At 44.8% G+C, this 13160-nt stretch overlaps 3 protein-coding genes across 4 annotated transcripts in view; 1 reads left to right on the forward strand and 2 right to left on the reverse strand.

Annotated features, from left to right (window-relative positions):
• Positions 1-13160, reverse strand: part of LOC141104959 (uncharacterized) — a 664134-nt gene that overhangs the window by 520622 nt on the left and 130352 nt on the right. The gene's annotated exons all lie outside the window — the stretch shown is intronic.
• Positions 1-13160, reverse strand: part of LOC141104789 (uncharacterized) — a 317556-nt gene that overhangs the window by 161320 nt on the left and 143076 nt on the right. The gene's annotated exons all lie outside the window — the stretch shown is intronic.
• Positions 1-13160, forward strand: part of LOC141105453 (uncharacterized) — a 63949-nt gene that overhangs the window by 20011 nt on the left and 30778 nt on the right. The window contains 5 exon segments of the mRNA XM_073595309.1: positions 592-601; positions 6766-6871; positions 7811-7946; positions 8233-8366; positions 8610-9304. Coding sequence (XP_073451410.1) covers positions 592-601; positions 6766-6871; positions 7811-7946; positions 8233-8366; positions 8610-9304 — 1081 coding nt within the window.

Genomic DNA, 13160 nt, shown 5'->3' on the forward strand with positions numbered 1-13160 from the left:
AGAAAGAAGTCGCCTTGGACTGGAACAAAAACAATGCGGGTGGTTGCGGCGCCGGGACACCTACCAGCAAATGTGGGGCATATGCCCTGGGTGCCTGGCGCTCACACAACAAACAAAAACATGCAGGGGCTGCGGGATTCCTTACCTGGAAAGCCGCTGATTTGCAGAAAGCAGGAGCGGAGCTGGCCTGAAAATTGTTCCATCTGTGTCTGCGTTGATGAGGGGGGAGAGCAGAGATGGCCAGCAAGCCAGGACAGTTGGGGGTTATCCCCTCAGCATCTACCGGGCGCCTCTTCTCCTCCCTCAGCAGGATCCTGGCTGCTTCTGCCTACTCCACTCGCCCTACCTTCATATCCACTCGCCAAATGCAAGCAGGCGAGTGGAATTTTTGAGGGCTGCGCTATATTACCAAAAGTATTGGGACGCCTGCCTTTACACGCACATGAACTTTAATGGCATCCCAGTCTTAGTCCTTAGGGTTCAATATTGAGTTGGCCCACCCTTTGCAGCTGTAACAGCTTCAACTTTTCTGGGAAGGCTGTCCACAAGGTTTAGGATTGTGTCTATGGGGATGGTTGACCATTCTTCCAGAAACGCATTTGTAAGGTCAGGCACTGATGTTGGACTAGAAGGCCTGGCTCTCAGTCTCCAACCAAGCCAGTCAATTTCCTCCACCCCAAACTTGCTCATCCATGTCTTTATGGCCCTTGCTTTGTGCACTGGTCCAAATCATTTGGTGGAGGGGGGATTATGGTGGGGGGTTGTTTTTCAGGGGTTGGGCTTGGCCCCTTAGTTCCAGTGAAGGGAGCTCTTAAAGAATCAGCATATAAAGACATTTTGGACAATTTCATGCTCCCAACTTTGTGAGAACAGTTTGGGGATGGCCCCTTCCTGTTCCAACATGACTGCACGTGGAGCACACATACACGGTCAGACTGTCAGCCAACAATCTCACATCCAACATTTGTTGTCGGAAAATTTGATCATGTGTACGGGACATAAGAGTTCCCTTCACTGGAACTAAGGGGCCAAGCTGAACCCCTGAAAAACAACCCCACACCATAATCCCCCCTCCACCAAATGATTTGGACCAGTGCACAAAGCAAGGTCCATAAAGACATGGATGAGCGAGTTTGGGGTGGGGGAACTTGACTGGCCTGCACAGAGTCCTGACCTCAACCCAATAGAACACCTTTGGGGTGAATTAGAGCTGAGACTGCGAGCCAGGCCTTCTCGTTCAACATCAGTCCTTGACCTCACAAATGTGTTTTTGGAAGAATGGTCAAACTTTTCCCATAGACACACTCCTAAACCTTGTGGACGGCCTTCCCAGAAGAGTTGAAGATGTTATAGCTGCAAAGGGTGGACCAACTCAATATTGAACCCTACGGACTTATGCCCCGTACACACGGTCGGATTTTCCGATGGAAAATGTCCGATCGGAGCGTGTTGTCGGAATTTCCGACCGTGTGTGGGCTCCATCGGACATTTTCCATCGGATTTTCCGACACACAAAGTTGGAGAGCAGGAGATAAAATTTTCCGACAACAAAATCCGTTGTCGGAAATTCCGATCGTGTGTACACAAATCCGACAGACAAAGTGCCACGCATGCTCAGAATAAATAAACAGATGAAAGCTATTGGCCACTGCCCCGTTTATAGTCCCGACGTACGTGTTTTACGTCACCGCGTTCAGAACGATCAGATTTTCCGACAACTTTGTGTGACCGTGTGTATGCAAGACAAGTTTGAGCCAACATCCGTCGGAATTTTGTTGTCGGAATGTCCGAACAAAGTCCGACCGTGTGTACGCCCTATAAGACTGGGATGCTATTAAAGTTCATGTGCGTGTAAAGGCGGGCGTCCCAATACTTTTGGTAAAATAGTGTACATTAGCTGGAGTTTCCAACCATGGTATAATAAATCCCTGCTGGGTAGGTATACACACTAAAGGTGAACTGACTCCCAATATCCTGGCCACCCCTCCATCCCCGTTGCATATAGTGGCAGTGATGTCCATTGCTGCCAGTGGTGGTCTGAACACCGTAATACACAGCCTCAGAGTGAGTATTTATTATAACGCTCACAATCGCAAGGGCTCATTGGTCAGCGCGACCACATGACCACACTGACTAATGAGTTTGAAAATGGCAGTTCCTGGTAGTTTTGTTCTGTTTGTAAACAAAGAGCCGGGAATTCCATTCATCTATAACAGTTCTTTATCCAAGACCCCCCCTACACCCAAAAACGATGTGAGGTGTCCCCAAAATCCAGGCTTGGTATGGATTTTAGGGGGAACATCAGGGGAAAAAAATCTTGATCCAAGTAAGCCTATGGCCCTCAAGTCGCATGAAAGTTGGACCAAAGTAGTGCATGAACTACTTTGAAGTAGCTGCGACTTTAAGTCGCATAGATATGGACGGTACGCATTGGAAAACATGGGGTTGAGGTCCAAAGTCGCATGACAAGTCACACAAGTGTGAATGGAGCCTAAACCATACCAGGCCACATGCCCTCAACATGGAGGGTACCTTTCAGGGGCGGCCCCTGGCTGAAAGGAAATAGTAGGTATTCTGGATGACCACCCTTCTTGTAGGTACACCAACAGGGCCCTCAGATATCTGGAGACACCATGAAACAAGAAGCAGGTTGTGCATTCATAAAATGTCTGCCTTTATTAAATGTGTTACAGCTTATTTATGGTTCAACATACCAATAGAAAGAGGGGAGGGGGGAGTGGTTAGTAAATGATGTATTGGTATAAAATATATGGTTATACAAATCAATGACCCCTAAAATACATTTATCATGAGGTTACAAGAGTCAACAGGCCATCTGGTTATGAGTCATAAGTCATGCATCCTGTCCCATGGCCTACAGAACAGAGAACAGATATATATTTATATAGTACAGTGCTTGTGCAAGCATCTTTCTAAGCATTATTATATAGTTTCAGATTTAAGCTATCTTGTATACTGAAATGGCAGAGCATATCAAAGCATATCAGTCACAATGGTTTGGGGCATATTACTACACTGGAAAAGGCACCTTGTCCCCTTGTTGATGAGGACAAGGGCCTCTTCCCCACAACCCTGGCCCAGTGGTTGTGGGGGTTTGCTAGCAGGGGACTTTTCAAAATCTGGAAGCCCCCTTTAACGGTAACACTTAGATACTGCCCTCCCATATGAACAACGTTAATAAGGGGTACATAGTACCTCTACTCAATACCCGAAAAATTAGAAGTGTAAATAAAAACACAAACAAGTCGTTTAATATAGAAAAAGTCCCAGGATGCACATCCGTTATCAGTCATTATGCTTCCTACAATAATAAACCCAATGACCCAATGTGACAAAGCCACTTGCTGAATGACAGCAACAAACCCAGCTCATCCCTAATTGTAATCATATTTCAGAACCGGTGGACACTTTATATATTGCTTTTTCATGCAGTGTGGTTCAAGAAGTAGAGTGCTGCAGACAATATGTTAATGTTTGTTTATTATATTGATACCCCCACCTTGGTGGGAGTGGAGATGACCCCCATCTATAAGGATATTGTCAGAAACCATGAAATCAGGCCGAGACAGAAGTACAGTTAAATTACACTTGTTTAATAATAAAAGTAAAAAGAACAAACGTAGTCAAAACATAGCCAAAGTTCAGTAACCAAAGCGGATAGTCAGCCAAGCCAGAAGTCAGGGATCAATGTAGTGGAACAGCAAGCAGGATCTGGAGCCAGAAGGGATGTCAGCAAAGCAAGTCTTGAACAGGATCTAGTTTCTGTGATGTTGACCAAGGTGAAGGCAGAGATCCACTGGGCTGAACGGCTTAAGTAAGCAGGACTGACGAGCAGGATATCATCAGCAGCTGAGTAACTGTGGAGAGATAGGAGCTGGCAATAAGCCGACAGCTGAACGGCCAGCTCTGAGAAGGAAGGGCTGAGCCCAGCCCTGACAGTACCCCCTCCTCAATGACCCCTCCCACTCAGGGGACCACCAGGCTTGAGGGGAAGACCTCTATGGAAATCACAGAGGAGGACAGGGGCATGTATGTCCGAGGATGAGACCCAAGAGCATTCCTCTGGACCGTACCCCTTCCAATGCACCAGGTACTATATGCGACCACAGAACTTACAGGAGTCAATAATGGACTGTACTTCATACTTCTCATGGTTCTCAAGCTGTACAGGGTGAGGATGTGGCACCGAGGTGGTAAAGCGGTTGCAGACCAAAGGTTTTAATAAAGGAGACATGAAATACATTCAAAATACGCATATTAGAAGGAAGGTCTAATGCGTAAGCCACTGGGTTAATCCTGCGAAGAATACAGAAAGGCCCAATAAACCGAGGTGCGAACTTCAGTGAGGGAATATGAAGTCGGAGGTTGTGAGATGACAGCCAGACCCTGTCCCCAATCTGGTAGGAAGGCGCAGGCAGGCGTCTGCGGTCAGCACGAAGTCTGTACCTATCATTAGCATGTCGCAAAGCCTCCTGGATTTGTGCCCAAGTGGAACTAAGACCATGGAGATGCTCCTCTAATGCAGGAATACTCTGCGGAACAAATGAGTCAGGCAACATGGAAGGTTGGAAACCATAATTCGCCATAAACGGGGACAATCCGGAAGAAGAATTCAAGGCACTTGGCAGCAGAAGCAGAACGTGCGGGAACGTAAAATACCCTTTTAAACAAAGCCACAAACTCAGGGTAGCTCAAGACAACAGGTTTTTGCATCTCCCATAGAGGGTTTGCCCAGGCCAAGGCTCTCTCAGAAAGCAAAGATATCACAAAACCTACTTTGCTTCTGTCGCCTGGGGCAGCATCTCAAAGTATATCTCAACCTGGTTGAGAAACCCTCTGCATTGGACTGGATCTCCCCCAAATCGCTGGGGATAGAGTTTCTGTGATGTTGACCAAGGCAAAGGCAGATATCCACTGGGCTGAACGGCTTAAGTAGGCAGGAGTCTGACGAGCAGGATATCATCAACAGCTGAGTAAGTGTGGAGAGATAGGATCTGGCAATTAGTCGACAGCTGAGCGGCCAGCTCTGAGAAGGAAGGCCGTGTTCATACTACGAGACGTTTCTTGGAGCTGCAGTTCCTCTGAGCTCCACAAGGTGGTGATCTCACTTCTACCCAGACAGGAAGTCTCTATGGAAGACAGGAAGTGATGTCAGTCATAGACAGGAAGTTCCAGATGAGAGGTGAGTCGGGAGGAAGTAGAGAGAAGACATTGCTGGAACTGGCAGGAGAGGAGGTAATAAGATCTTATTTTATATTTACACCCAGTAACCCCCCGTCATGTCCGTCCTCTTCCTCCATAGTCACTGTGACGTCTTTTTATCTCCAGCAGATGATGATACACACATATATATAGTGTGGAAACCTAGATTAACCCTTTCAGGGGCAGAACATTCCCCACTTACGAGGCCGAACATTGTTTTCATATTGGAGATGTGTCACCTTTTCCCACCAATCAGCTTCTCACCTCATCAGTCTATACTAACAGATTATACCACTTTTTTTAGTGGGGGGGGGGGGGGGGTATAGGGGGTTTAATTAGACATAAGGGTAACCTTTTTTCAGCTCTTTGCCGGCATATCAAAAACTAAGCAAAAGTAAACAAAACAGACTTTACATAGAAAATGTAATTTCTGATCAAAGGATAACAGGCTCCCGGACCCCAAAAACAGAGCAAACACTAAACAGAATGTTTCTCTGTGTGTAATCCCACTGAGGACTGTTCTTCCATGATAGAGACCCTCATATTATCCCTGTGAAGAATCAGTTGACATATTTCCAAATATTGTGATCTTGTGATATATAATGGGCCCATCCTCCTTGTTGGGCTTGAATGATGACTGAGGGCTTTTGTAAAGCTAATGGGCTCCTTGTGCTAATTGTCAGATCCTGAGCTGAACCCAAGCTGTCCGCTAACCACTACAATCCACATAATTATCTGTTTAATAAACAACAGAGATCACATGACCAACGAAGATGGAGGAAGATCTGAGCGACATGACTGAGAAGATACTAAACTTCACCCTGGAGATAATCTACCTGCTGACCGGAGAGGTGAGGAGGATTCTGGGAGGTCACATGACATCACTCTTATCTCTATTAATAAAACACAGACCTGACCCTAGAGGTGAGGAGGATTCTGGGAGGTCACATGACATCACTCTTATCTCTATTAATAAAACACAGACCTGACCGGGGAGGTGAGGAGGATTCTGGGAGGTCACATGACATCACTCTTATCTCTATTAATAAAACACAGACCTGACCGGAGAGGTGAGGAGGATTCTGGGATTCTAACATGATATTCCTGTTGGTTCTCCAATACAGAGATTTCCTCTTGTGAAGTCAGGTGATCATATGACCATCACAGTGCCTCCATGTGACTCCCTAAAACCTGAGAGACACAACATGGAGAAGATTCTAGAAGTCACCAAGAAGATGATGGAGCTGCTGACAGGAGAGGTGAGCGGTGCTGGGAATTCTGGGACATTATCCAGTAACAGACAAGGGATGTGTCGGGGTGGTGACTATATACATCATTGTGTGTGTCGGGTAGATGATGAACAATTATTTATCATTATGATTTATACACCATTAAGTTGGTTATGATGAATGTTTTATTCTAAATATAGAGTGCAAACTGGGGGTATCATAATATTGTTGTTAAAGAAGAGTATAAAGAGGAGGATGAGGAGTATGGAGTGATAAAGGAACTTTCTGAAGGACACAAGGATCTCTACAAGAGCACGATGGAATCACCTAATACCAGAAACCCACCAGAAAGATGTCCCCGTCCTCTGTATTCCCGGGATTCCACACAGGAAGGTCACACCAGCCCTCATCATCATCAGGTAGGTGGAGTTGAGGGTCGGGAACGAAAAGTGATTGAACACTCTGACATGTGGAGATGATGTGTGGACTCTACAAGATGATATTTTCTCACATCATAAATACTTCTATGTTACAGATGAGCCACATAACTGCGAAGATACTAAACCTCACCCAGGAGATCATCTACCTGCTGACCGGAGAGGTGAGGAGGATTCTGGGAGGTCACATGACATCACTCTTATCTCTATTTTTAAAACACAGACCTGACCGGAGAGGTGAGGAGGATTCTGGGATTTTAACATGATATTCTTCTTGATTTTTCAATACAGAATTTTCCTCTGAAGTCAGGTGATCATATGACCATCACGGCGCCTCCATGTGACTCCCTAAAACCTGAGAGACACAACATGGAGAAGATTCTAGAAGTCACCAAGAAGATGATGGAGCTGCTGACAGGAGAGGTGAGCGGTGCTGGGAATTCTGGGACATTATCCAGTAACAGACAAGGGATGTGTCTGGATGGTGACTGTATCATTGTGTGTGTCAGGTAGATAAGTAACTAATATTGGTAGCTATTATTTATACAAAAGCATGTTTGTTACAATGAATCTTTTATTATATGTTTAGAGTGAAATTCTCAGGGATTATAATATTGATGTTAAAGAAGAGTTTAAAGAGGAGGATGAGGAGTATGGAGTGATGAAGGAGCATTCTGAAGAACACAAGGATATGATGGAGCCACCTAATACCAGGAACCCACCAGAGAGATGCCCCCGTCCTCTGTATTCCTGGGATTCCACACAGGAAGGTCTCACCATCCCTCACCATCATCAGGTAGGTGGAGTTGGGGGTCGGGAACATAAAGTGATTGAACACTCTGACATGTGGAGATGATGTGTGGACTCCACAAGATGATATTTTCTGTGTGATCTCACATCATAAATACTTTTGTTTTACAGATGTTATCCCTGAATATCATAAAAGTTGAGGGTGAAGTAGAAGATACGTATGTGAGGGATGATCAGCAATATACGGAGGAGGCTGGAATGATGAGGACATTCATAGAGGAGGACACTCCTACAGAGATCAGCACAGGTGACCCATAATATATTCTTCTCTTATCGCTGCTCTGTTACCACACACTGATTGGCCTAGGCCTAGGCCCCATTGGTTCCTGCTCTTCTGACAAGGCTGTGTAAATGTAGAAGTGATCTGGGAGGAGGACCAAAGGCCCTTTGACTGAAGAGGGGGGAGAGTCCCAGCTGGTTGGGACATCCACAGAGAACATCTGCTCACTCATATCTACCTGATCCAGATGGAATCTTGATGGAAGTGAACTAACCCTCTCATATCTATTGATGATGTTTTTATATTTTTCCAGGACACGCCATGGAGAAACCCTCAAAGGATCTTCTCACTTTATCTCCAGGTTGTAAAATGAAAGATGAGGATATCACAGGAGATTGTGGAGGAGAAAAGACAATGAGCTCCACTATGGATGGTGGACTTCACAGTGTGGATAGACCATGGAATCCCTCTGTCTCTGAGCAACCTCGTATTGTGAGGGATGGTGCCGGAGTTCAGGATGAGAAGAAATTCCCCTGTCCTGAATGCGGGAAAAGTTTCAGCTCTGAATTACTTCTTACTGAACATCAGAAATATCACACAGCGGAGAAGCTTCATTTCTGTTCTGAGTGCGGGAAATGTTTTCTTCAAAAATCAACCCTCGTCATACATTACAGATTGCACACGGGGGAGAAGCCGTATTCCTGCCCTGAGTGCGGGAAATGTTTCCCACGAAAAGCATACCTTGTCACACATCAAAGATCTCACACAGGTGAGAAGCCATATTCCTGCCAAGAGTGCGGGAAACGTTTTTCAGGGAAGTCCTGTCTTTCCAAACATCAGAGAGTGCACACGGGCGAGAAGCCGTATTCCTGTTCTGAGTGCGGGAACAGTTTTTCACAGAGGATACATCTTGCCCGACATCAGAGAGTGCACACGGGTGAGAAGCTATATTCCTGCCCCGACTGCGGGAAATGTTATACACGGAACTCAGAACTTGTTATACATCAAAGATCCCACACGGGGGAGAAGCCGTATTCCTGCCCTGAATGTGGGAAATGTTTTTCACATAAGACCCCTTTTAACACCCATCGGAGGTCTCACACAGGTGACAATCCGTATTCCTGTCTTGAGTGTGGGAAATGTTTTTCAAGGAAGTTCGGTCTTGTTAAACATCTGAAGTGGCACACGCGGGAAAAGCAGTTTACCTGCTCCGAGTGTGGGAAATGTTATAAACGAATGTCAGAATTTGCCACACATCAGAGATCTCACATGGGGGAGAATCCGTTTTCCTGCTCTGAGTGCGGGAAATGTTTTTCCCGCAAGGCTTGGCTTATCAAACATCAGAGAAAGCACACAACCTTCGAGGTGTCCCAAGTGCGGGAAATGTCTTCTATATGAGTCATATTTTGCCGTACATCGGAGATCTCACACTGCGAAGAAGCACACCTTGATATACACCTCAGAAAACACGTGGCCACTGAATTTTTATTTTTTTTGCTATTTAAAGGGGGAAAAAATTAGTTTTCCAAAAAAAAAAAAAAAAAAAAAATTTTGGGCATAAAAGTTTGCAAATAAATTAATAATGTTTCTTCATAAATTTAGGCCAAAAATGTATTCTGTTACATTTCTTTGGTAAAAAAAAAACCCTAATCAGTGTTTATTATTTAGTCTGTAGGAAAGTTATATACAGCGCATCCGGAAAGTATTCACAGCGCTTCACTTTTTCCACATTTTGTTATGTTATAGCCTTATTCCAAAATGGATTAAATTCATTATTTTCCGCAAAATTCTACAAACAATCCCCCATAATGGCAACGTGAAAGAAGTTTGTTTGAAATTTTTGCAAATTTATTAATAATAAAAAAATGAAAAAAATCTCATGTACATAAGTATCACAGCCTTTGCCATGACACTCAGAATTGAGCTCAGGTGCCTCCTGTTTCCACTGATCATCCCTGAGATGTTTCTACAACTTGATTGGGGTCCACCTGTGGCAAATTCAGATGACTGGACATGATTTGGAAAGGCACACACCTGTCTATATAAGGTTCCACAGTTTACAATGCATGTCGGAGCACAAACCCATGAAGTCCAAGGAATTGTCTGAAGACCTCCGAGACAGGATTGTATGGAGGCACAGATCTGGGGAAGGGTACAGAAAAAATGGCTGCAGCTTTGAAGGTCCCAATGAGCGCAGTAGCCTCCGTAAATGGAAGAAGTTTGGAACCACCTTGTCAGAAACCATGAACCAGACCGAGACAGAAGTACAGTAAAATCACACTTGTTTATTAATAAAAAATAAAAAGGTAAATAGAATAAGCGTAGTCAAAGCATAGCCAGAGTCCAGTAACCGGATCGGGTAGTCAGCCAAGCCAGAGTCCAGTAACCAGACCGGGTAGTCAGCCAAGCCAGAGTTCAGTAACCAGATTGGGTAATCAGCCAGGCCAGAAGTCAGGGATCCAAGTAGAGGAACAGCAAGCAGGATAGGATGTCAGCAAAGCCAGTCTTTAAACAGGAACTCAGAAGATGGTTTCTTGTGATGTGACCAAGGTGAAGGCAGGAATGAAGTGAGCTGGAGATCTTTAAGTAGGGGGGACTAATGAGCTGATCCACAACAGCTGGTTAACTAATGGAGAGAGATGAGAGCTGGCAATTAGCCGACAGCTGAGTGGCCAGCTCAGAGAAGGAAGGGCTGAGCCAGCCCTGACACACCTGGACACTTTCTAGAGCGGGCCGCCACCAGTGTTTCTCTGTGGAGGGAGGAGAACTTTCCAGAAGAACAACCATCTCTGCAGCACTCCAGCAATCTGGCCTGTGTGGTAGAGTGGCCAGATAGAAGCCACTTCTCAGTAAAAGGCACATGACAGCCCACCTGGAGTTTGCCAAAAGGCAACTGAAGGGCTCTCAGACCATGAGAAAAAAAGGCTGTAACATACCAAAAATGTGGAAAAAGCGCTGTGAATACCTTCGGGATGCACTGTAGTCCACAAACTATGGTATATATATTTCAACATTGATCAATCCTGATGTACTCACTGCCTATCTAATTTCTTAAGGCCCTAGAATGCCAAGAAAGTACAAATATCCCCCAAAATTACCCCTTTTCGAAAAGTAGATAGTGCAAGGTATTTAGTAGGTGGAATATGGAGTATTTTAAAATTGTAATTTTTGGCCAAAGTTTTTTTGAATACAAAGAAATCAATAAAAAACATTTTTTTTTCACAAAGGTATTTCTCACACACAGCATAGGCATATTTATAATGACACTACAAAACACATTCTGCTATGCCTCCTGTGTTTGGTGATATCACGTGTGAGACTTTTTCACAGCCTAGATGCAAAGAGGGGCCCAAAATCAAAGGAGCACCTTTGGGCATTCAAGGAGCATAAATTACGCATCTAATTTCCTGACTACCTATCATATTTCTTGAGTCCCTGAAGTTCCAGGACAGGAGAAACACCCACAAAATGACACATTTTGGAAAGCAGACACCCCAAGGTATTTTCTGAAAGTCAGAGTGAGTCTTTTGAAAATGTTGATGATTTTTTTTTTTTTTTGCCACAAGTTTTTGGAAAATGCAGGGGTAAAAATTGCATTGTTACACAAAGTTGTCAATTAATATATTTCTAACACACGCCATAGGCATACTTAGAATTACACTCCAAAACACATTCTGCTGTGCCTCCCGAGTATGGTGATCTTTACACAGCCTAGATACATAGAGGAGCCCAAAATCCAAGGAGCACCTTCAGGCTAAGAAGCATTGTGAGTCTTTTAAAGACTTTATTTTTTTGCGTAAAGGTTTAGAAAAATGCGCAATAAAAATGAAAAAATTTTTTTACATAAAATTGTCAATTACCAAAATATTTTTCACACACAGCATGAGAATCCCAACGCACATTCTGCTACTCTTCCCAAGAATAGTGATATCACATTTGTGACACTTTTTTAATGTTTGGACTGATTATGTACTGGATATTGTCTCTTGTGTATCCCAAAAATCAGCCAATTGTATCAAAACCAATGTACTGTTAACAGTCATAGTTACATAGTTACATAGTAGGTGAGGTTGAAAAAAGACACAAGTCTATCAAGTCCAACCTATGTGTGTGATTATGTGTCAGTATTGCATTATATATCCCTGTATGTTGCGGTCATTCAGGTGCTTATCTAATAGTTTCTTGAAGCTATCAATGCTCCCCGCTGAGACCACCGCCTGTGGAAGGGAATTCCACATCCTTGCCGCTCTTACAGTCATCTTTGTAAGTCTGGTCAGAGAATATAGCTTGGTGTATCATCACCTATAGCAGTCCCCATACCTATAAGCCAAGCAAGCCTAGCCTGTTGGTATGTGTGTGCCCCCAGGAATGTCATGCTCACTGTACAGGAGATGGAAGAACAAAAAAGTTCCTGTGTTTCCAGGAGTGAAGATGTCTGCAGGAGATAGCTGGGGACTGGTGTCCCGCAGAAACTTAGTCAGATGTGCAGATGGGTCCATTCAGGCAGCAGGCATAGACTTGGAAAGCAAGCAGACAAAGGATCAGTCCAGGCAGCAGGCTAAAACGTGGTCAATAAACAGGTCAGGGTCAGTAGAGGCAATACTGCACTGGTGTGCTGGTCTCCAGGAGCTGTTCTTCAAAACCATGAAGGGGGGCGAGTAGACCCCTTGAAACCTTTCGTCAGTTGACTGCCCAGACGTGCTGAAATTGAAGTAAGCGAGCCCCGACTCGCTCTGTCTGGGCAGGCGCAATATCAAAAAGACTTATGCCGCGTACACACGGTCGGACTTTTCGTCTACAAAAGTCCGACGGACTAAAGCTGGCTGACAATCCGATCGTGTGTGGGCTTCCCCGGAATTTCAGCGGACTTTTCCAGCCTCAAATCTGACGGACTTTAGATTTGAAACATGCTTCAAATCTTTACGTCTTAACTACGCCGGACCCAGAAATCCGCTCGTCTGTGTGCTAGTCCGACGGACAAAAACCCACGCTAGGGCAGCTATTGGCTACTGGCTATCAACTTCCTTTTTTTAGTCCGGTGTACGTCATCACGTACGAATCCGTCGGACTTTTGTGTGATCGTATGTAGGCAAGTCCGTTCGTAAGAAAGTCTGCCGCAAGTCTGCCAAAAGTCTGTCGGACAGGCTGTCGGACTTTTGTAGCCGAAAAGTCCGACCGTGTGTACGCAGCATTAGAGGCTTCCCATCCACCGGAAAATGCCCCTTTTGAAAACTTCTGGCC

This window comes from Aquarana catesbeiana, linkage group LG08 (assembly GCF_042186555.1).
Source record: "Aquarana catesbeiana isolate 2022-GZ linkage group LG08, ASM4218655v1, whole genome shotgun sequence".
In the NCBI taxonomy this organism is placed as follows: domain Eukaryota; kingdom Metazoa; phylum Chordata; class Amphibia; order Anura; family Ranidae; genus Aquarana; species Aquarana catesbeiana.